This window comes from Carcharodon carcharias, chromosome 12, assembly GCF_017639515.1.
Source record: "Carcharodon carcharias isolate sCarCar2 chromosome 12, sCarCar2.pri, whole genome shotgun sequence".
Lineage (NCBI taxonomy): Eukaryota > Metazoa > Chordata > Chondrichthyes > Lamniformes > Lamnidae > Carcharodon > Carcharodon carcharias.
Window position 1 is genome coordinate 73,601,881 of NC_054478.1, and position 25,506 is coordinate 73,627,386.

Sequence of the window (25,506 nt, forward strand, 5' to 3'; positions counted from 1 at the left end):
AACCTTAAAACGACAACCCAACCCTCCGACACCAGAGAAGCTGGATAGTGGCAAGAGATGGACACCTTCATCAAGTCCATTTTTCATTATTTTTGGCTAGCAAGAAATTGCTTTCCTTTTTAGCCTGTAGAACAGGGCTGTGAGAGTCCGTTACCATGTGATTCTACACTATGTAGAACACTAAATTTGGCAATGATGAGAAGACAAAAATATAATTTGGTAGAACCAGTTTCAGAAATTGCATGAGAGAGGAGGAATGGTTGCTCTCATCATTCCACCCCCTCTGTAGAAATATCACTTCTGGAGCAGATACTGGCAGTATTTATCAGTTGGAAATGTTGCCGGTTCTGCCCAGCAGCAAGTACACCTGCACAAAGCAGGATCTGATATTCCTAGTCCATAAGTAGCTCAATATTGTATCCACATGAGAATGGAAGAGAAGCAAGAGTAAGGATCCAATGAAACTAAACTATTTCAATACATCCTGTCTTATGACAGAAAGGCAAATTACCCATTCTGATATCCTGCCATAATAGGATGGGCATCATGCAACATCATTAATGGCATAGGTGCTCCTATTATTCAAATAACCCCCATTCTCAAGGTTTGGGATATGACAATGACAGGTAGGTGGCTGAAGCCCTGACCCACTGGAATTACGTCAGTGGAGCATAACCTCTAGAGTTTTTACAGAATGTCTCTGATGCTCACTGAATTCTTCTGGTAATTTCATGACTTTGGTGGCAGATTTTGAATTATAATTCTCCTGTGAAGCACTTTTATTGCATTAAAGGTGCTATATAAATACAAGTTGTTAGTCTAGTTGCACTGCGTGGGCTGGTGTCAGGCAAGGTGGGGGTGGAAGACACCTCCTTAGTGGGTACCCTGGGCCCATCAGGCAACCCCCAGGTCATAACCCTCTTTAATGATTCCCCCAGTCTTTTGAACTGGCTCCTTGCCAACCCCCCTCTCTGAGATCCCTGACTTACCTGGCTGCCTCAGTATGGTGGGACTTCCTTAAGTCACTGCAGTGGCCACCACCCACAGCTGGTGCTACTGAGCTGTTAGCCTTTCGATTGGCCAGTAGCTGTCTAAGACAGGACTCCCTCCCAACATAGGGGCAGAAGTCTTACCTTAAAGCAATTAATACTGTTCCCAGTGTTAAATTGCTGCGGGGCAGCTGTCAGGATCATGGTGGGCTCAACACCACCTCTGTAGCTTGGAGTGAGGGGGGGGTGATGGCGAGGGCTACAGTGCCCTGTAAAATCCAGTCCCATGTCCAGATTTTCCATTCAAATTGCACCTGCTCCTGGGGTCACTGAAGCAAGATACATTCTGAAATCTTTTGGGAGCCACTCACCCAACTACCTATCAATTCCCCCTTTCACCACCACCATGTTCCCCACCTGAAACCTACTTCTGCCATTTTCTGTCAAAGAAAAGACAGTTGCTCTGGAAAGCTGACAGGGTGGGGACACATCCTTACAACAGGGAGAGGTCACACCATGCCACAGGAAGATCCAGAAAACTGAAACTCAGCTCTTGCACTGTCTCAACAAAGTGTACTTATATGAATTCTAATTTATCCATTGTATACTTCCATCACACACACTTTGTAACTTCTCTCCAATTGTGTAACCAACACAAATTCATTACTACCGCTCCCCCTAGTGTTGTCTGCAAGCTCTACATCCAGAGCATTTATATAAAGATGAGAAAACACCCTGAGGTACCCTCCACCAGGGCAATGAGGAAACAGATAAATGGAATAAAAACATGAACAATGGTAAGTTAAGGGGCCTAAAGTTTCGTCAAAAAGATGACTTTTGGGAGGCTTTAAAAAGATTGAGAAATGTAGAGGCAGAAGAAGTTAGGGAGGGAATTTCAGAATCTAGGCCAGGGTGGGATGGACAAAAGGCCAGAGTCGGAGGAAGGAAAGATAACGTAAAGGTATAGGAAATTGAAGGGACAGAGAGGAGTGACCCATGAAGGGGTTCCAGGATAAAGGTTTTAAACTTAATGCAAGGGAAACAAGGAGGGAGTGAAGAGCGAGTAAGATTAGCATGATAAGTGGCCAGGATCCAGGCACCTGAGTTTTAAACAAGTTGACGTTTATGGAGGGTGTAGGAAAGACCGATAAAGGGGATATTTGATAAATTAAATCTGGACATGGCAAAAGCATAGTGATAGGTTTCAGCTGCAGCAAGTGGTAAGTTTGGGACAGCAGTGGCAAAATTGTGGATTTGGATAGGATGTAAGGCTTCAAACAGGATGCAAAGGTTTTGAATGGTCTAGTTCAATCTGAACGTACTATCAGTGAAATGGAGTTTATGACAGAGGTCAAAAGTGATTCCTAAATGGTCAGCTTTGAGGAAACCTTGACACATCCACAACTTGATGTCATACAGGGAGTCTGAACAACATTGTGCTCATGGGGTCAGTCAGCTGGCAGTGAAGTTGATCTGGGCGACACCATCGTAAATTTTGAAGCAGAGTATGTACTTGCAGATGATGCCATTGAGAGGCAGCATGTTGATGAATCAAAAACAAGAGCCAAGGATAGATCCTTGGGAGACCCGAGAGGTGATGGTGTTAGGATAACAAAAGTAGCCATTGTTGGGGGTAAGGCAGGTTGTGGTTGGACAGGCAAACAAGGGCAGTGCCACAAGCTGGATAACACAGGAGTTTGGAAGGTTAACCTTATAGAATATAATGGTGAGGTAGAGAAGAACAAAGGATAATACACTGTAGTCAGAGTCACAGAGGATGTAATTCTTAAGTATCTAAGCATTGATCCCTTTAGGATATTCCCAATCTGACAGTACTCTACATCCTATCTTTTAACTTCTTACACAGACCCACAATCTGTCCTGTATTCACATATATTTCATGGCCAGTTATGGTGTTTTTCATGTGTCTTTTGAAATTATAAGTAAACTATGGGCAGGGGCAGAATCGGAGGCAGGTGGGTGCTAACAGCCAGTGTTCAAGTTTCATCAGGACAGGGAAAGGTGGGACCTGGAAGCCCACTTGAATTGGGAATAAGTCCAATTAAAGTAGTTAACAAGTTCACTGTGGGCCAGTTTGGGATTTTGGTGGGGGGCGCAGGTTTTTTCATGCTAGGTCAGACCAGATGCATGGAGGTGGCAACAGAGCAGGAAGCCAATTATGGTCTTCCACCAGCTTAGGTGGGCCTATAAAAGGGAGCACAGCTGAGAGGGGCACTCAACTATCGGTACACAGGTACCATTGGATGTTCACAAATTGCACAGAAAGTGGACTGTACGCACTTGAGCAGTGCAGGGGATCTTCACTGTCCTGGCATTGCCAGGGCTTAAGAGGAGGGGGTAAGGCACCCACACACTATAGGAATTTCAGCTGAGTGCAAGACAGACAACAGCTGGCAATGGAAGCATAACTCAGATATTGGGTCCGGTAGCAATGAGGAGCAACATCCTCAGCAGGAGGGGCAGAACCCTAGGCATAAGGTGGGCAGTGGAAAGGGGAAAGGGACAAGGAGGCAATGGAGGCCATACCCTCAGTGTAGGAGCTACCACTGTAGACGGAGCTATCATGAGATGTCAGAACCAGTGCCACAGGAGATTGCGACTCTCCAGGCAGATGGTCACAAAGCTTTGTACCCTCATAGCAGAAGACTTACACCTCACAGCACAGCTCTCCAAACACTTCCAGTAGATGAAAAGGTCACTGGCTTTGAACTTCTTCACCTCTGGCTCCTTTCAAGGATCAGCAGTCGAACTTGGCAGCATCTCACAAAGGCTGAACACCATTGATCTCACAGGTCACTAATGCCCTGTTTGCAAGAGCTAGACAGTGTATTTCCAGGCACAAAAGGCAGTGGGTTTCACTTGCATCATTCACTCCTTTACATGACCCCAAACAAAACCACAGGAGGTGCTGCAAACACAGCCATCTGTTTACAAGGATCACCACTGAGTAGGCCATTGGGCTTCTGAGAATGCAACTCCAGTGAGTGGACCGGTCGGGGTAGCACCCTGCAGTCCATACCTACAAAGGCTTCACACATTGTGATGATCTGTTGCGTTCCCTGTAACATGGCCCTCCAGAGGGGTACAAACATTGAAGAAGGCAAGGCCCTGGAACGACACAGCTTATCGAAGGATGAGAGCAGGGCACGGAAGATAATGTGGAAGAGGAGGAGGAGAAAATGTAGAACACAAAGGTGTCCCAGCTGGGAAGGGAGGTGGTCCAGCCCAACGATGGACCCAAGTGTCTTTTCAGAATGCTGTCAAAGTTAGGGATCATCTGATCCAGGGACATTTCAGCTAAGCCCTTCTAACCCAGGAGGACAGCATGGTCTGGAATTCACTGTGAGCTGTCTGTGAGAACACTTCCACTGAAGACAGCCTGGAATAAATTTACCCAACCATCAATGAGGGATGAGGTTTCTCTGTTCTCTTTCAAGGACCTTTGCTTCCTCTCATCACCTTTTTCATCTTTTCATTTCTTGGAAGCTCACATGTCAGGAGTCATGTCTCAATAGTTACTTACTGTTGAATAAGAGAGAAAGTGCACATTTACAGGTGAGGCAAACTCCAGTGGTGGCCTTCACTCTTGGCCAAGTCTTCGCAGCCCTCCCCTTGTGGTCGTGGATGAGCAGCCTGTTCACTTGGATTTGCTTGCAGCTGATATGAACATGGTGGTTGTCCTCATCGTGAAGGTACCAGTATGGGGGAACCTCCATAAGTTGCTGCACTGGTGTCAAAGCAGGAGCAGCCTCTGTCACTGGGTACTGATGCACAGATGGTCCCTCAGTCAGAGGAGTCAGGGAGTCAATGATGATGATTGGTGCCCCTTGACGAGTGGCACTTCATCTTTGTCGGTGACAGCCTTTGGATGGCAGTCTGGACGGTTGAAGAGGAGCACCAGGTTGTGCGCCTACTCCAAATATCTGTTTATTTTTATTCATTCACGGGAAGTGGGTGTCACTGGCCAGGCCAGCGTTTATTACCCATCCCTAACTGTCCTCGAAGGTGGAGATGAGCTGCCACCTTGAATCGCTGCAGTCCATGTTGTGTAGGTACACCCAAAATGCTATTAGGAAGGAGTTCCTAAACTTTGACCCAGCAACAGAGAAGGAATAGTGATATATTTCCAAGTCAGGATGGTGTTTGGATTGGAGGGGAACATGCCAGGTAGTGGTGTGCCCATTCATCTGCTGCCCTTGTCCTTCTAGGTGGTGGAGGTCATGGGTTTGGAAGGTGCTGCTGAAGGAACCTTGATTTGCTGCTGTTCATCTTGTAGATGGTGTACAATGCTGCCACTGAGAGTCAGTGGTAGAGGGTGTGAATGTATCTGGAAGGGGTGCCAATCAAGCGGCTGCTTTGTTCTTGATGGTGTTAAGCTTCTTAAGTGTTGTTGGAGCTGCACTCATCCAGGCAAGTGGAGAGTATTCCATCATATTCCTGACTTGTGCCTTGTACCTGGTGAGCAGGCTTTGGGGAGTCAGGTGAGCTACCCATCGCAGAACTTCCAGCCTCTGACCTGCTCTTGTAGCCACAGTATTTATATGGCCGGTCCAGTTAGGTTTCTGTTCAATGGTAACCCCCAGGATGTTGATGGGGGGAATTCAGTGGTGACAATGCCAATGTCAAGGGAAGATTTTTAGATTCTCTCTTCTTGGAGATGGTCGTTGCCTGGCACTTGTGTGGTGTGAATGTTACTTGTCACTTGTCAGCCCAAACCTGGATATTGTCCAGCTCTTGCTGCATTTGGACATGGACTGTTTCAATATCTGAGGAGTCGCGAATGGTGCAATCATCAACGAACACCCGCATTTCTGACTTTATGATGAAGGGAAGGTCATTGACGAAGCAGCTGAAGATGGTTGAGCCTAGGGCACTACTCTGAGGAACTATGTGTCACCAGTGCCAATGACCGGTCCATGCTACAGAGCATTGCATGCATTCTGTGCACGTTGGTGCACTACTCGTGCATCCACTCTGTAAGATGCCACATATGACTCTCCATAAGGTTGTTCACTCTCTCAATGGAAAAGCTCACGCATTTAAAGCCCTGAACTATGATAACCCTTAAGATTTGAATGGACTCCTCCATTCTCAGCTGATGACCTCACACTGTCTCAGGGAACTCAGAATATGGGAACACATCTGTTATTGCTGGTTTAAGTAGAGCCTTCTTTCCTGTGAGTCCTAAGGTCCTGCATCTGTATCTAGCTCAGGAGGGCTGTGTCTGTTCTCCATTTAACAAAGGAGACTGCCCACAACTGCTTCTGCCCCTCTCACCTCCTCCTGCACAGTCATGATCTGCTCATCCCCCAGTGTCACCATATCTAATCGTGTGCAAGGACCCACCACAGTGACTGTATCTGAGCTGGTGGAAAGTGTGCTTGTAAGATGTGACAGTGCTAGCTCTGTGTCTCTAATGCCAGTGTTTGCCCAGGTGCTGTCACAGGAATCTCCACATCCACATCAGAATCTGTGGGAGACAATAGAAGAGATGAAGAGAACCTGCCTTGGAGAGCAGAAGCCTCTGCAGTGCAGAGATTTCCCAATGCAGCTGAGTCTTTGACATGCTGTCAGGAGTGGAGAAGTGTTCTCCACTCGCTTCATTTAACAATTACAACATATTTTCACCCTCTCCACCATCTTGCCTTCCCCGACTTGCCACCCTGGCAATCCCCATGGCTTCCTCCTCCATGGCAGTCACAATATGCACTACTCCTCTGCTGTGCACCCTTTTTCTGGCATTATGTGCCCTTTTCTCCTGCAAGGACAAAAGTGAGAGATGCACTGCTGGCCTCTGACTAATGCCAGCTGCTTATATGCAAAAGAAGCTGTGTGTATCAACAAGGTCTTCAGCAACCCTATGTCTCTGAACCTTGCTGAGGGGTCAGTAAATACCCATGCTCAGGAGCAGCACTGTACCCTCAGGCTCCTTAGCTGCTCTGTTTGCTGGAAGTTGAATACCCAGAGGCCCGTCATGAGAGTCTGGTGTTGCACTCACCTTCCAAGAACGAACAAGATCATTGAACCTTTTCCAGCATTGGACCTGTTCTCCTTACCACATGTTTGCTGATGGTCTCTGCAAGCTCAATCAATGCCAGCTTTGTCTGGCCTTCTCCTGCTATCCTCCAGAAAGAGAACCTCCCTCCTGTCTCAGTGCCTCAAGAAGGACCTCCAAGTCAGAGTCAAAGAAGCGAGGTCAGCCCAGCCCCAAGTGCCAGGCCTCTGCCTTTCTTCCTCCGTCAAAGGTGCATCCATTCCTTCAGTCAAACAGCAGCTACAGTAATGGCTGCTGTAGTGTGTTTAAATGAGGCTGGCACTTGCCTAACTGCCCAACCGCCCTCCACCCAAATTGCATGCTGTCTCCATGAAACTTTAGGGGTTATGACTGCTTCCCCCCTCCCCCCCACAAGGGAGGGGATCAAGACCCAGAAACAGACCCAACATCAGTTTCCTGGCCCCAAAAGAAAGATCAGACCCTATACTGTAAAGAGTTCCAGGATATACTTCATTGTAACAGCTCCATCAAACTGAATATCACCTAATTAAGTTTCACTATCAAGAGTAGTTAACTAATGCTCCTCTTTTCTAATTAAACTCTTAGGAGCAAAGGAAACAAACTTTGATAAGTAGTTGTGGTTGAGAAGCAGTATATGATGAGGCAAGCTTTTCAATATTTTAAAGAGTATAAATTGGAGGTGATTTACACATATCTTGTAGATCATTGAACATTCCATTCAATTTCCGATTCAAACTGCCCAATCACAATCAATCACAAAAAGTAAATTTCCACAGCACCATACAGATGATCAAGGTGTGTTTGAATAAAATTCTGCTGGGATTCTCCTGTTTGTCTACTGTAACTTCAGTGGAAGACCTGTAGAAACCCTAAAAAGAAGCATAAATGGTGTTTTTGCACCATTCATCTGGAATTTCCTCTAAAGTTACGGGAGAGAAGCGGGAGAACCATTGCAGAAAGTGACCCCTCACATAGCTGCAGTCCAGTAACAGTAATCAAGAATCTTTTTGAAAGGAAAAAAAACTCATTCTTATAATATTAATTTTCTCCAGTAATCACAAATTGATAAAGCCTGCATTTTCTGCTTTATCATATGGATATTTTACACGTGTCTGCCATTGAATAGCTGTAGCAAGAAAAAGCAATGCTTGCCAGCTCTGTGCGTCCTCCACCACCGCTGTGCAAGAAACATTCCTTACCCTCGAGGGACAATTTGGAAATTTAGTGATATTATTCTTCTTTAGAGCTAAACAGAAAAAACACAAAGGATGGTTAAATTTTTAAAGAGAGAGAAAAGCGGAATAAATAACTCATTCTAGTGTTCCAGATTTCCAGTGCAGGTTAGCCATTGCAGCAGAATAGCCACCAAAGGAGAGGTTAGAACAGGTTTGACAGCTGTTGCAGATACAGCAGAAGCAGAGTAGAGGAAGGCAGAGTCCACGTTCACAATTCAATTCGTTGAAACAAATTCACAAGCTGCTTTGAAGATTGACTTCAACAAGACAAGACATGACATAGCCCTATGTAATTGAGTTAAACACAAATCATCATAATTTCCAAGTTGGTAAAAAGTAACATTAAAATTTCATTAAATGATCATAGTTGATACAATCAGCAAAATTGGTCTTTTAATGACAAATCAGTTAGAATAAAATAAATTTGAGATGCACATGCTGTGTTAGATGAAATGCTTTAGTGATCATGTTTAGTTTTGATTCTTGACAAGAAGTCATTCAATGCAAGCATTTCTGGTTGAATTCATTCATTGTGCAAATGCACATAAACATATAAGCCAGAGAATACAGCATGCACTGGGAAATTACCATAGCTTAGGTTAGGTGCATATTAAAAATGACTCAGAGTCAGAGTAGCCCGAAAGCAAGCAAGCAAGCAAAAATGCCCGTCAATACAAACACTTTCCAATTCATGCATTAGTTTGACTGCAAAATCCAAAAAATAATACTTTCATGCAGGGCAATTACACCATTTCCATTCAAAACACCAAACATTTAATTAACATAACCAGCTACAGTAAGAATGAATAGCACAAGCATGGTGTAGCGATGAAGTAATGTACAAGAACAACAGCCAATATAACAATACCACACCAATGCATTTGAAACAGCCAGAATGCACAATAAAGTCCTCAGTGACTTTAAAACATGCAACTGTCATGGAAAATGAGCAAAAACAATTCCCCAAAAGTAACACGCTTCTTTGAGGTATTTCACATGGCCAACAAAAAAGGAGTAGGTGTTTTATTTTAAAAAAGCAACCTTTAAGAGCTTCAGTTGTTAAAATGTAATATTTTAGTAATGGGAATCTTCAGAGGAAGCTGATTCACAGAAGAACCGAGAGCCACGTTTGGCTGTTCGGGCTGTAAAGGGCACGGTCTTCAGCACTGCATGGAAGATAACAGCCAAACAAGACAAAGAGGAAACAGTAAGAAGCAAACAAACTAGTGTACTAGTATATGGTTAGTCAATAATTAAGTTGAGGTACAGTTATTTTAGATAATTTTAAAAAATAGATTTTGTTAAAAAGCATTATGAGAAACATCAATTGCTGGAGTCTGTAAACAACCTTTCACATTGACAAGGTATACATTAGCACTTATTTTGAAGAGTTAATTGTAAAGCAAACTTTACAATATTACACCATGCATTTATTAAAATGAGCAGTTAAAGAACTGACAACAACAAAAAACATCTGGTGTTAGGGTAAGAATTAATTACAATGAAGAATAGAGTGAATGTTAAACATATATGGGATAATATTAACTTTTGACAATGATGGTGTAAAACAGCAAAATCAAAATCAGTAGGGGTAATATGATAGACAGCCTATCCAATATCATCCATTTTACACTACTGACAAAAGTTAAAAATAGTCCATTGCATTTAACTACAATCTGAAATGAAGGTCTAAAGCACCAAGTTCACTTAGTGTACAACCCCCACCCCCCCACCCTTGTACATGGAATGGTTTAATTTTTTTAGTCAGGCATGAGGTGAAGCTTACATCTCTGATAGTCACGGAACTGTTCCAATTAATAAGGACTGTGTCAAATCTCACACACTTGTTAAAAGATTGAACTTGATGCGTCTATTTTCTGTAAAACCAATTCTGAATGCAATCAACAATTAGAGTTAGGACAGATGCAGACTTAGATGAAAAGCGAAAAAATCCTTGTACTTTTATTTATTCACCTCCATGAGGAGATTAAGGTCATGATTGAAAATAATGATAACTTGAGTGGTTTTTGAGTTGAATCTTCGCTCCTCTGAATCTGTGATCTGACTGTATCACTGAGGAGCTACTGGAACGAAATCATTGAAAAGAGTTGCCCCTGGGCTTCTCGCAACTCATCTCCTAGCTACCAGCAGCATTGGTGGAGGTCTGGCACCAGATTAGTTACTTCCTACCCTAGCTGCTGTTTTTCAAGTACTCAAATCTGTGAGATACAAGCGTAAGCAGTCTCATCCAACATCCGCCTATCTTGATAATGGGCCACAAAGTGAAACACCTCGAACACCTGAATGATTTCCAAACAAATTTTATTCAGCCCTCCAGTAAGGGTAAATCCTGCAGACTAAACAAAAGGTGGCACTGGCCACCTTTTGTGAGAATGCCAATGGCCTGGATCATCCTGCTCTCCTGGATGAACTAGGATAGACAAGTAGTCATGATTGAAAGGGAAGAAGAAAATGGAAGACAATAATCCCATTCACAACAATGGTTTCCTGAAGCCCAGATATTAGGTATATGTAAAGTTAGAAAATTACATTCCTATGTTTCATATCACGGTGAATGAGTTTGCGATTCTTTGCATTGGAGCGCTGGGGGGGGGCAGGGGATCAGAAGTTTACTGAAGCTTAGTCTCATCTCTGTGGCCAGTGTGCCTCTCCTTACCTGTTATGATATCCTCAATTGCACCATCTTTCCCTTCATAGACCTGTCTGTGCTCTCTGACTTGTTTCCTCCTCAGTTCTGCAATTAACTCCTGCTGTTGTCTCTTGGTTTTATGCGATGGGGACTAAAATGTAATAAAACAGGAGCATTAGAAACAAAGTTGGTTGTATATAAAGTGGGGCTAGATTTTCTGCCCGTACATGGTTTAACCAGATTTGAGAAGATTAACATTCAACATTTGCACAACATTGGTCTGAAGTATTTAAAATTCTGACTTATTTTAATGCCATTAAACACCTAGAATCACAGAACTGTTACAGCACAGAAGGAAGCCATTTAGTCCATCATGTCTATACTGGCTTCTCTGTAGGAGCATTTTACCTAGTGCCACTCCCTGCCCTCTCCCCATAGCCCTGCACATGCTTCCTTTTCAGGTAATAATCTAATTCCCTCTTGAATGCATCGATTGAATCTGCCTCCACCACACACATAGACAGTGCAGTCCAGATCCTAACAACTCGCTAAACAAAAAAGTTTTTACTCATGTCACCATTGCTTCTTTTGCCAATTACCTTAAATCTGTGCCCTCTTGTTCTCAATCCTTCCACCAATGGGAACATTTTTTCCCCATCTACTCTGTCCCCGACTCTCATGATTTTGAATACCTTTATCAAATCTCCTCTCAACCTTCTCTTCTCCAAGGAAAACACTCCCAACTTCTCCAATCTATGTACATAATTAAAGTTCAATATCCCTGGGACCACTCGTGAATTTTTTCTGCACTCTCTCTTTCCTAAAACGTGGCACCCAGAACTGGATGCAATACTCCAATTGAGGCCAAACCAGTGATATACAAGTTTAATGTAACTTCTGGCTTTTATACTCTATGCCCCTATTAATAAAACCTAGGATGTTATATGCTTTCTTAACCATGCTCTCAATTGTCTTTCTACATTCAATGGTGCATGTTTACACCAAGGCCCCTCTGCTCCCTGCACAAATTTAACCTTTGATACAATCTGACTTGAATACTACAAAATATTGGCATTACAGTGCTATGGGGAAAGGAGGAGACTAAGGCTAATTGGTAGCTCTTTCAGAGAACCAACACAGGCCCGATGGGGTTCCTTCTGTGTTCTATGATTGTGTAATAATGTAAAGAGTAGAAATATGTGACCACAAATAGTAGGCAGTATATAATGCAGTCACAGTGCGCAGAGCAGGGGATAGGTTTTGGCAGGGACAACGATCAAGTTAAGTGCTCTCTCTTGGATAGTGCTGAGTTTCTTGAACGTTGCTGCAGCTATTGGGCTTTGGTGCAGAGATTGGGGGTGAGGCAGAGGTGTGGAGGGGTAGTGGGTGGGAGAGGACAGATGAGCTACCAGTCACAAAGTACTCAACCTCTGTCCTGTCACAGTGTTGATTAGGCTGAACCTGTTGAATATCTGGTGATTCTAACTATGTAGATGGTGTGATATTCAGAGATGATGGTTCACTGAAGATCAAGGAAAGGGGATTGGGTTTTCTTGTGTACAAGGTGGTCAATACCTAGCACATATATAGCAGGAATGTTACCTGCCATTTATCAGCTCAAACCTGGATGTTATCCTAGTCCTGTTGTAAGGTGGCACAGGGTGCTTCATCACTGAAGGAATTGTGAATGGATTTGAACACTGGAATCATCAGTTAAATACTCGTTCCCAACATTAGGACAGAGAAAGGTCATTGATAAAGCAGTTAAAGACGGCTGGACCAAGGACACTTCCCTGAAGAAATCATGAAGTGATGCTCTGACACTGCAACCGCTGAACTCAGACAATCCTAACTATCTTCTCTTAGGTCTGATATAACTTCAGTCAATGGACGATCTCTCTTTTGACTCTTCCACTGATAAATTTGCTCAGTTTCTTTAAATGGCCTTCAGTATTTTTGATTATTTTGTTAGTACAATATTCAAGTCTCTCTCTAGCTGTCCCTTGAAGTGAGGAGGATGCATGCCTTGGAGACTGTGGCAAGAGGTTGCACGTAGAGTCTTTTATCATGGGGGTGCTGTTGCACTGCAGCTATCATGTAGTTCTGGCTGATCAGGAGACTCTCCTGCTCTTACCATGCACGGTTTACAGGTTGATAATCAACTTGTTTGGCCACATTATGAATGACAATATTCAAGTGAACTCATGTTAACTTTTGACAGCAGATGAGCCAGTTTCCTTATCAAATCACTACAACAAACTCTAGGGGCAGGAACAGTTCCAATTTATTCACTGCTGAAGCTTTGAGATAACGTCAGCTATCTAGCCGACATAAAAATGAGGGTGAATTTTACACCAGTGCTTATCATCTGTTTCTACTGTACTTTTTACTGTACTGTACTGTAATTTTCTAGTACTTCAGGTTAACTTTTAAGTTTAAAATCACCAGGTATGGTGGCATAGTGGTTATGTTGCTGGGGTAGCAATCCAGAGGCCTGGACTAAAGAAACTTGAGTTCAAATTGCATCACAGCAGCTCAAGAATTTAAATTCAGTTGGTTAAATAAATCTGGAATAAAGACCTAATAGAACTAATGGCGAGCACAAAACAGGATTGTTGGTAAAACTCAATTTGTTCATTAGTGTCCTTTAGGGAAGGAAATCTGCCATCCTTATCGAGCAGTAGTGTTGTAATTTATGATTTTGTGAGAAGACCTATGTCCCCAACTCCTCCATCACCATCCCTGGGTACGTCCTGTCCCAGGCATGGTATATGGTCGGGAGGGAGTGGCCCTGGGAGTCCTCAAGGTTGACTCCGGACCCCATGAAGCCTCATGGCACCAGGTCACAGATCGGCAAGGAAACTACCTACTGATTATCATCTACTACCCTCCCTCAGCTGATGAATCAGTACTCCTTCACGTTGAACATCACTTCAAAAAGCACTGAAGCACAGAAGCATGTACTCTAGGTGGCAAAACTCAATTATCAACAGTGGCTTAGTAGCATCACTACTGACCATGCTAGCCAAGTTCTGATGGACATAGCTGCCAGGGCCTGCAGCAGGTGATGAGAGAGAAGGAAAATCCTACTTGACCTTGTTCTCATCAAACTACCTGCTGCAGATGCATCAGTCCTTGTGGAGATAAAATCCTGTGTTCATGCTAAGGATACCATCCATTGTGTTGTGGGGCACAACCACTGTACTAATTAGGAAGCGGGGGGGGGGTGGGTCTCACCATTGACCAGAAGCTTAACTGGGTACACTGGAATGAGTGATTTCCCTCCTGACTTACTTGTTTTCCATCAACTGTCTGGTATAAGTCAGGAGTGTGATGGAATACTCTCCACTTGCCTGGATGAGTGCAGCTCCAACACTGAAGAAGCTTTATCTAGCTCAGGGCAAAGAAGCCCATTTGATTGGCACCCCACCCATCACCTTAAACAATCACTGCTTCTACCACCAGCAACAGCGGCAGCAGTGTGTACCAGCTGCAAGATGTACTGCAGCAATTCATCAAGGTTCCTTCGACAGCACCTCCCAAACCCAGATCTTCTGCTGCCTAGAAAAACGTGGACAGCAGTCCATCTGCAAGTTCCGCTCCAAGCCACACACCATCCTGACTTGGAACTATGTCATAATTCTTTCACTATCACTGGGTCAAAATCCTGGAATTCCCTCCCTAACAGCACTGTGGGTGTACCTACACCACAGACTGCAGCGGTTCAAGAAAGTGGTTTACCACTAACTTCTCAAGGGCAATTAAGCATAGGCATCAAATTTTGGCTGTGTCAGTGATGCCCTCTTCCAATGATCAAATAAAAGACAAATTTTGAATCACATCCTCAGTGGATATCATTTTACCTTTTCATCCTGTTGTTCCAACATGGCTTCTTGTTCAAGGATTTTATTCAACAGTGCCTGCTCCTGCTTCTTCCGTAGCTCATTGTCCTGATCTGCTTGCTATTAAAAAACATACACAATTTGACACTTTTCTTTCCCTTCGTAGTGTTCTCCACTGTCAAATCTTGATTTCCAGTTAATAGGATGACTGAGTGGCTGTGAGGATTACAACCTTGAGCATTCCCTGACTGCAGAGCGGTATTATTGAAATATCTGAGCTGGGACTCATTCATTTCTCTCCCTTGTCACCAATACATCTGCTTGCTACACAGGGGAGCCCCAGGTATAAATAAATGCCAGTCTACAGTCATCCCAAGGCTCCAGCACAAGTTGCACTGCTCATTAGATCATTTTAAATTGAAAATAAGCATTCTCAGATCTGCTAGACTAATAATTAATTTATATAATCATTTGAGGCTAAAAATTGTATTTAGTTTTAAAGTGATGCATTAAATCATATATTAAAAAATTAAAAGCTATTCTTTATTGAATTCAGGAGTTCCCTAAAATAGGAGGGTAAATATAATGTTGCAGCTCCAATGCTTTGTGAAATACTCTTTGCTGGACTGTGAATTGAATGAATTTACCCTATAGGCCTGTTGGAAACCTGCCATTTCAGAATCTCTACCACCTGTATAGACAATAATCAGTTAATATTTTAACATCTTCTCTGTAAAACTTGGAAAGATTGATAAACACACAGCAATGTTGAAGCAATAATGTTAGAAAACTGGCACAACACATTTAAAAGTACAAGCAAAATACTGCGGATGCTGGTATTCTGAAAAGAAAACAAAATGTTAGAAAAACTCAGCAGGTCTGGCAGCATCTGTGGAGAGTGAAACATAGTTAATGTCTCGAGTCTAATGGCTCTTGTTCTGAAGAAGAGTCATTTGACTCAAAACACTAACTCTGTTACTCTCTCCACAGATGTTGTTAGACCTGCTGAGGTTTTTCCAGCATTTTCTGCTTTCATCACATTTAAAAGTATGGTGGCCGCAATCAGTTAATATCAAATACGTCAAAGACTCACACCAACAATCCACATCAAATCTTGCTGGATCTTTTGCATTAATGAACGGGTGAAAGACTCTTACCCTGTATGACTTCACAAATCTCACAATTACAGGGAAGAAGACCGATGGAGGGGTTGTCTTTGTGTTCTCTCCAAAGTATTTAACCACTTCATCAAAGGCATCCTGCATATCACATAAAATGTGAAACATTAAGACTAAAACAGCAAAAGCTCTAAAAATGCATGATAAATAAAGTGAGAAGAAAAACATGTGACTCAAAATTAAAATAACTACATACTAATGACAACTCACTGATATACTCGACAATGTAATATCCCAAACATTTCTTGCACCCAGTACTCTTTAATGGGCAGAGATGAAGTTACCTTTTATTGCAGACTTATCAACAGTGAACTGAAAACCAAATTGTTCCGAAAATAAAACCTTGACTAGTCCATTATTACATCTCCAGCCTAAATATGTTGCCATTACTAAAAACTACAGAGTTTTGTTTCCATACATACATATATGTAATATATCTCAACTAATCTGAAATGAAAAGAGGTTAGGATAAAAATGGAGTGCAGGCAAAGAACCTAAGAAAATGTAACAAAATAGTTCAATTAAAGCTTAGTTTCGTCGTGACCACATATATGCGATAGAAAATTACAGTTAACATTTCAAGCAGTTGTGTAATGAATACCAAGGCTATGTTTAACTCAGGATTATATTATTAAAAATGTCATCCTTAATTTGTTCATGTGACATAGATTAGAAATATTATATATTTTATGGTTCACATTTATTTTTATGAATTTCTCCATTTAAAATGTCAACCGTAGCTCTGTGGTAGCGTTCTTGCCTCTGAGTCAAAAGATCAGAGATTCAGAACTCCAGTGGCAGTTCTGCATTGTCAAAGGTGCCATCTTTCAGATGAGATGTTAAACTGAGGCCTCATCTGTCCTCTCAGGTGGATCATAAAGATCCTGTGGCACTATTTGAAAAGTAGGGAGGTTTTCCCAATGGCCTGGTTAGCATTTAGCCCTCAGACACAACTCAAACAGGTTATCTAGTAATTTATCTCACTGCTGTTTGAGGGACCTTGATATGTATAAATTGGTTGCTATTTATGACTTCTTCTGAACACTAACTACAGTTCAAGTCCTTCATCTAGCTGAAGAATGCATTGGAAAAGGTTGGAGGATGAAATGCACTACATAAATGCAAATTTGTTCATTAGCTGTATGCAGATTAAGTACAGTTGAGTTAATTTTTATGTAGTTTTGTTTGAATGTATCTCCCAGTTCCCAATTTTGTTTAAACCTCAATGCAACTAGATATATGCGAATCCCACTTGCTTATAAATGGCAGGGATCTTCTGACAATGCCCATACTCCCCTTGTTCATTGAATTCTGCATTAATTGTCACTGAAAACCACAAGTACCAATGGTGATTGTTCTTACTGATGCTCCTTAGTGTGATGGAACAGAACCTAACACTATATTTCTATAAAAATATATCCTTATTGCTATTTCTTATTTTTAAACTGGACTTTTCGGCTGAACAAAGACATTAAGATAGCTGACCCTCTGTCAATGAGTTATCATCTGTGAGACTCCAGAACTAGAAGAATTCACTTCTCAGTTTTAAGAATGTCACATCTTATGTCTAAGGAGCTTCTACCAGACCACCTGGTGACTGCACAATCCAACTTCAAAGGCAGTCACAAAGGCCATTTGCATCTGACAAATCACACTTGCCAGCACAGTCAGAGAGTTTACAGAGACAATGATTTCCCAAACACCAGACTCTCAACAAAGAACATCTCTCTCAACCCATAATGGCTGAGACGTTATCAGCCTGGAACACAAAGCCAATTTCCAGACCGTGGATAAACATGCTTTGTTGAAGACATTGTGGAGAGATAAGGTCACATGACTGGAGCTTTTTGAACAGGTTAATATTGCCTTCCTGAGCTGTAAACCCCAGTCTGCTGTTTAACGCCTGATGGGCAGGCCACACCAAAGCAAGTCCTGGCTAGGCTGGACAACGGGCCCCCATCTAACCTGACTCTGCTGGAATTTTTGTACCAATGCCTACAAAACTGAATCACCTCTGTGTGCCTATTTCATCATGAAGTCAACACCATGGGAAAAGCAATATTTACAACCCCGGTTTTCAGCCTGCCGACACCCGTGAAGGAATTCCTCATTGGACTTTGATTCTGGACTCTGGAATTCAATATTTACTTTCACTGTGGTCTCTGGACTGTAAAACCTTCTATTTTCTATTCTCTTTACTGTATGTGTACAGAGAGGGATGTTGCGAATCCTCCTTTTCGCAAGTTTTGAAAATGTGCAATAAACTAACCTTCTGAGTTAATCCTACCTCAAGTTTGCTATGGGGTTATTAGTAGAAATTGGAACACACCAGAACTGAGGGGTTGGGAAATACGCCAACGCTTATTGAAAAAGAAAACAATTCCAAACACCTGTCCATAACATTAGTGTGGATCAAATAACTCCACCACATAAACATTTATGTCAGTCAATTTATCTTACGGACACCCATAAGAAGTAACACTACAAAAGGCAAATTTAAATTATAATACGGGAGGCCCATCCCTGCTGCAGTTTAAATATTTATATGTGGCCGGATTTATATTTCCAATCGCATGAAATGAAACCTTAACCAGAGATAGCTTTTGATGCATTGAGTCATCTGGTGTTTGTAAAGGAGGTTACAGATTCAAAGAAAGGGAGTGTTTGATCTAGAATGGTCATGGATCAGATTTAAATAATCTCCACTGGCTCCTAGAGAGTTGCTGATGGTTGTTGAGATTCTGTTTCATCATTTGTGTATTTTTCTTTTACAGACAGCATTGCCAATTTTGAATGCAGGGCTGTGGGTGAGGAGCTGAACCCAATTCAAGGTGTTGAGTATACAGTAGAATTGGTTGTGAACTAGAGCAGCATAAATTTTGCAGAGGTGGCAGTGGTCCTGCCGCTGGCTTGAAAGTGGTGGGTGGGGGGGCAATCCCGCTTTGGGGAGGGGTGACACCCACAGCTACATATTGCCAATTAAGTGCTGCTGTGCTGGCTGCTAATCTATGTCAAGAGAAGGTCTGCATGGGTAATTTAAAAAAATCACCTATTGGTCTGGGTACAAAAGCTGAAATCGCTGTCTGTCCTTGGCCAATGAGATAAGAGCATCCAGCAGCCATTTATATTTGCCAGCAATAGTACATTTTTCCAACAGTACCAGGATTGCTTTAAATTAAAGAATAAAAGTTTCCATCCTGAGCTTATTACTTTATAGAACACACAGCTTAACATTATAACAATCTATTATCTTGCTATTATTAGAATTATATATATAGAATTGTTGCTGCTAGACGGTTAAGTCTTTCAATGTAAAGAAGTAATGATGTCTGCAGTACTGGGTGTCACCACCAATACTCATGAGTACTGGAATCACAAATACAGAAAATCAGTGCATAGAGAAAAGGGTTTTTCTGAGCTGCACTCCAGTTCCCATCTGAATTTAAAGTGAAATAAAGGGATATGTTCAGTCTGATTTACCAAGTGGTTGCTCTCAGAAAGCAGAGCCTGGAAATAAAAAGACAGTCCTTGATTTTCTGACCATTTAAACTGATAGATGATGAACCAGGTGCTCTGAGTCCATAAACTTCTGGACAATGCTCTTCAGTGGGGGAATCAGCTTACATATTACAATAAACAGTTAAGCGTGGAAGATAGCACAGAAGAAAGCACTAGCAACATGTGAGCTACTCAAAGACATTCAGCTTGTATCAATTGGACTTTAACTCAAAGTAAAGAAGTAATGATGTCTGTAGTACTGGGTGTCACACACCAATACTCACGAGTATAGGAATCACAAGTACAGAAAATCAGTACATGGAGAAAAGGGTTTTTCTGAGCTGCACTCCAGTTCCCATCTGAATTTAAAGTGAAATGAGTTAAGGTTTGGATTCAAATTGCAGAAGAATAATAAAAAAAAAGTTTCAGCTTAAGCGGGTCCTTGGGGCAGCACAGGAAGTTTAGGTCCCTCACTTAATTTTGTCAGCTGGCATCAACAAGTGGAAATGTTAATGGCTGGCATGCATGCAGTTTAAATATCAAAATTAGTAAACATTCAGCTATACTGAAATTTCTATTTCACTGTTATTTTTTCTTGACTAAAACTCTAGCTTTCTAAACCAGGGTTGCTCAGTGAAAGTAATTACTGGAAAGGATTCTTGCCTGTGATATTTTTGCATCATCCTGTAGTTTTTTCAGTTTTCCTTCATTGGCATTAAGAAATTCTTTTAGCACAACATTATGCTCATGCATGGTGTACTCCCGCTTTGTGAGGTCCATGCCTCTTTGTAGCTCTTTAACATCCAGCAAGACATTCTCTAGGGACACTAGTTAAAACATCAAAATCAGATTGAATCAACAATGCCTCAAATGTCATGCACAGAATCAAATCCTGATAAACATATACATTTGCTACAAATTATGATGCTTGAATCAAAATCGCTTGAAGTGACAGAAAAAAATAAACTAATTTCAAAACTTTGTTGCACATCCCAGGTATCCATTCTTTTCCCAGTCTATTAACTAAACAATTAGCTTTTTATTAAAAAATAGAACCTAATTACTTTTCTCGGCAAAATTCCAAATAAAAAATATTTTCATTGAATTTTCTCCAAATTTAACTTGGTCTCTTTTGAGTCCAATTTGTGTGATTGTTCATGTTAAAAAGTTAATATCTGAAATGCGTCTAAAGAAAAAACTGGTTTGTAAAATCAATAATAAACATGACTTTAAGAATCCTTGCTGATACATAATTTCCTCACCAACATGCCATATGCATGTCATCTCTGCATCACACAACAATAAACTGATTCTTCGACGTTCTTTAAAAGTTTAATACATTCTGACATGTACAATATTATCCAATTTAGGGGCCTTCATTGTGTTGTAATGCTGAGAGATAGAATGCAAGTTTCCACATGACTACCCAAACAACAAATTTCTGCAAAATGAAAGCAACAACCAAGCATTAGACTCGTTCCAGTGGAAGGGAAAGAGCTAAAGACTAAATTGCCAAATGCCAAGATATAGTTAGCTCTGTTTACTCTTGTGCACATTCCATAGGCTAGTTCAACACCACTATAGGTGAAGCTCAGGGAACAGTTCATTTTTCTATTTACTCAGCTACAGATACCAACAGAACAAATAAAACCCATCTCCAGGAGTAGCAACATTTTCTTTAAGAGAAATGCACATAGTTACCTGCAGCTGCTTTCTCCACATAGTGGAGCTCATTGTAGAAGAGGGATACGTCAGGATACTTCTCTTTAATAACATTTGCAATGTAATGTAACAAGGTCTGTTTGCGATCTGTTGACTTTGTGTCTAAAAGCTATCAAAGAGAAGGAAAAAAATTAGTCTTAAGCAATTTAATATATTGATTAACCTTAAATACAATTAAAGTTTCAATGCATTTTCATTTATAACTTTGTATATTTACTAGTTTATAATGTGAATCTCTTACCAGGTCTAAACTCTGCAGTTTAAATCCATACACTGCTCCCCTCTTGCTGCTATTCATGTAGTTGCCAAGTGCCAAAATTATCTACAGAAGGACAGAAAATTAAAATTAATAACTAATAACAGACATGGATAAATTGAAAACTCATGATATATTGTAATGACTTGCTGGTGATATTATTGTGAATAATTAACACTTCTGCAGTACATCTGGTGATGGGCACCATTTCATCCATTCTAAATACAGTTAGTGAAAATGGATTTTATTATAATGTTCCATAATTTTAACACTAAATTCACAGTTGCTACTTGATTTTTATTGTCCTTAACTGTCCAAATTCACAGGATCTTATTACAAAGCAGGATTCTTCAGCTGCTGAAATTTTCTTAATTATGAAACATAGAATTTTGAGCACTGCATCGCTCTAGCCTTTAAAATCCACTTCCATATAAATCCAAATCCATAAGTCTCTAACTCAGTGAACACTGGCATTCTCAAACAATCGCTAATAGATTTCCCTTGACATTGCTCATGGTGAGTCAGGAGATATCTCAAAAGTTTGAGAGGGTGGTGGTGAGAAATGGTGAAATAAGTAGTCAGTGGCCAGATCTTTAGATTAGCTGTGGAAATCTGAGCCAATCAAAAATTGTGACAGATTACTGAATACATTTAAAATATACTTTAGGCAAGTCTTTTAAAAAATTAACTCTCAACCTCCCAGGATTTTCGTGCACAGTTTGGGCTTGAAGGAGACTAATGCTCAGCTGCAAAGGTGGAGTAATATTAAACTGGACTGGTCTCTTTAAAGGCACTGCTTAGAGACTCCTTGCAGAAAAGCAATCAAAAATAGTTTTAAGTTGAGACTAATGTTTGGCATCTACTTGTAAATTCTACCTTGAAGAAGGGGAGGGGGAAGTGGGAGTAACCAGGCTATCAAGGTCAGAAAACAAATAACTGGGAATGACTGTCTTTTTGACCTTCTAAAGCATGATGTGTGGAGTAGGACGAATGTAATGTAACAAGGACGAAAGCACAATTAATACATAGAATGCTGCATTTAAACTCTTGCATATGGCACACGTTTCCTTTTAAGTGTCACATTGATTTCCTGTAACATTTTCCTTCCCCAACCACCCCCCACCAATACACCTTCACAGTGACACCCTTATTGCTATAAATCAGCATAACTTCCAACTCACCATTAGCAGCACCATGGCAGATCTGTTAATAAAAATATATACTGTTTATATACAAGTATATATATCTAAAAGAATGGTTAGAAGGAAACCCCATTTGCAGGAATACTGTTGTTCTATTTATGTTCAGGGGGTATTTATACTGTCAGACACTAAGATAATTGCTACTTACCTCCAGTATTTTCTTCAATTTTTGAGATGATTTTATTGATACGGATGCTGCTATTACAGCATGGAGTTGCTAAATCGAAAGAAATGGATGTTAATGATTGCCAGCTTAAGGAAATGAACTGCATTCTTATTAATTCTCTGAACAAAGTTTTTTTTTGGATTAGCATGTGAATATCTGAGACACTATGGATAAACTACAATTGCTGATACCTAATTTTAATCTGCATTTCTTATATACAGGCCATAAGAATATTTACCTATACAATATACCCTAATTAAAAAAAATACAGTTTGCATACATATCTAGCAAGTTTTAAATTGAAAAGTTCACTTTAGTTCCACAGCTGTTTGAGGCAGAGAGGTAGAGTTATACAGGTCAGGAATTCTGATGAGTGCCAGGATGGAGAATGGTGTGATCAGGGGCAGATTTTCCCGATTGGTGAGCAGGGGCGGGACCCACTCATTGATGTGTAAAATTACGCGGGGATACGTCGGGCGTGCATCCTGACCTCACCCTGTGTCATTTAGATTTTCAATTAAGGCCATTAAAATACTCATTAACCGGATTGATGAACCTGCCCGTCCAACCTTAAGGTTGGCAGGCAGGCCGGGAGCCCAGGCGGGCCTTGGAAAAAGCATGAAACCTCATCCATGGGCGGGATGAGGTTACATGAGGGTTTTTAAAATTTTAACAAATGTTTCAATAAAGCTTATGGACCTGTTCCAACTCATGACAGAGTCACATGAGGGGACATGGCAGGGAAAGTTTTTAATTACTTGAAATTCAACTTTTACATCGCAGCCAGTCTCCCTGAGGCAGCACTTTGCATCAGGGGGATTTGTGCGCTCTGTCGCGCGCATGCGCGATAGAGTGCACTCCCCACCTGAGGGAAGCCCCCCAGCCCGCACAGGGAGTGCATAGCCCTGACGGGGGGAAAATGCGGGCCCAGGAGTTTTTTTTTATATATACTCATTCGTGGGATGTGGGCATCACTGGCTAGGCCAGCATTTATTGACCATCCCTAACTGCCCTTGAGAAGGTGCTGATGTGCTGCCTTCTTCAACTGCTGGAGTCCATGTGTTGTAGGAACACCCATAGTGTTGTTAGTAAGGGAACACTGTAGTTTTAATAATGTTGAGACAATAGGTGTTCCCATGGACAAGATGAGGTCAAAGAGGATATGAGGGGAGTTCAAAGTGAAAGAGAAAAATGTGGGTTCAAGGTTAGAGAAAGGAGGTAGAGAAAGGAGGGAAGCATGGCTTGATCGGCAATAGAAAGGGACGTAGAAGAGGTAACTGAACAGATGGTCACAATAATAGTGACAAAATCATCGCTAGGTTTCTTGCATTTGTTGATGGATGGGAAGATGGAGTGGGCTGAGGACAAGGGTTTAAGGAAAGGATTGGCAGTGGTGGAAAGAAGTCATTCATTATCTTTGTATTCTAGCTTGTACAGAGGCGAGCAGTGTTTGATGTGGTCCAGCCAAACCTGCTGATGATTGATTCAACCAGTTATGCACCATATACGTTTAAGTCTGCACCCTTTGGGCTTAATGGAGCAAAGATAAGTCTTTGAACCAATTCAAGTTTAGATTGTAATGGCGACAAGTACTTACTGGTGTCAACATCTGAACGCTCTCTGTAAAGTTTCCAACGAATGCCATAATGGTCATTCTCTGCATCAGTCTTTCAACCTTACTGAACTGCACCATGAATCGGTCTTCGTCTGTTAGATTCTCCAATGGCTTCCTCTCTCTTTCATACTGTCTCAGAACCTTAACTTCATTTTCTGTTGGCAAAAACCTCATCAGGCACTCAACAAAGTCCACGGGTAATGTCTTTAGGTCAAACCTAATATAAACCAAAAAAAAAAAATTAGTTATAACAAATTATGATCAATGCATATTCCCTTTCAGTAGAACTATACTGCTAATGTTTACAGCATAAAATATACATTTCTATAATCATTAAAAAGCCACTTTTATTTATCAGACGTTAAGTCTGAATATACCACAGGCAGATTCTATCATCAGCCTTATCCATTTCCCAATTTTCCTCTTGCCAGACCTCTCCTAAGGACATTAGTTCCTTGTTGGAATGTTTGCTCACAGCTATTCACTGGATAAACCTGTTGGGCCACTGGAAGAGCTGATTTAAGGGCAGGACATTTATGGATGGCAGAGTTTCCCCCTCCGCCACCCAAAGAGTCAGCGGGGAATGCATTCTCGCTGATCACAGACACTTAACCCTCACAACAGCATTAAATGGCTGGAGATGGGGCTTCTGCCCCTTGCTCTAGTGGAAATCCTGTCCCAGTGAGCTGCTGGCCAATCTGATTGGCCAATGGCAGCAGTGGCCAGGACTGAGGCTACGAGCAGTCCCAGGTTCTAAGCCCAGAATCCAGCAACAGGTGAGTGCAGGAGCTCTCACAGCAGGGAGGGGAGGTATGGCCCGGGGGGGGTGAGATGGTGGAGTGACCAGGGAGGGAGGGAACGCCTGAGGAACGCAGACATTGTTGGGGTGGGTGATGGACACATCCAGTGAAAGAGACCCTTGAGGAAGGCACTCCCCCTTCCCATTCTAAGCCCACACAAGGCAACCTGCCGGACTCTCTTCTCCTTCCTCGCCCCCCACCCCTGAACTCCTCCCGCCAGCCTCAAAATGAAGGCCAGCAGGAAGCAGCCACTTAAAGACTTCAATTGGGGAAAGAACCAACAGGCAGCCTTAGGCTTACCTACCCCATGTAAAAT

At 41.7% G+C, this 25,506-nt stretch overlaps 1 protein-coding gene across 5 annotated transcripts in view; it reads right to left on the reverse strand.

Annotated features, from left to right (window-relative positions):
- Window positions 1-25,506, reverse strand: part of fmnl2a (formin-like 2a) — a 269,355-nt gene that overhangs the window by 2,992 nt on the left and 240,857 nt on the right. Inside the window, exons 18-27 of one of the 5 annotated variants that reach the window (XR_005944561.1) lie at window positions 24,373-24,607; window positions 22,758-22,826; window positions 21,393-21,473; window positions 21,131-21,260; window positions 20,093-20,256; window positions 15,911-16,012; window positions 14,775-14,873; window positions 10,939-11,062; window positions 9,303-9,427; window positions 8,226-8,272 (exon numbers count right to left, since the gene is read on the reverse strand). Coding sequence is in view for 4 of the 5 variants with exons in the window: in XM_041200689.1 (XP_041056623.1) it covers window positions 8,179-8,272; window positions 10,939-11,062; window positions 14,775-14,873; window positions 15,911-16,012; window positions 20,093-20,256; window positions 21,131-21,260; window positions 21,393-21,473; window positions 22,758-22,826; window positions 24,373-24,607 (1,098 nt within the window). In the remaining variant the exon portion in view is untranslated. Of the gene's footprint in view, window positions 1-8,178; window positions 8,273-9,302; window positions 9,428-10,938; window positions 11,063-14,774; window positions 14,874-15,910; window positions 16,013-20,092; window positions 20,257-21,130; window positions 21,261-21,392; window positions 21,474-22,757; window positions 22,827-24,372; window positions 24,608-25,506 lie in introns of all 5 variants that reach the window. The other 4 variants (XM_041200691.1, XM_041200689.1, XM_041200690.1 and 1 more) reach the window with 4 other exon arrangements.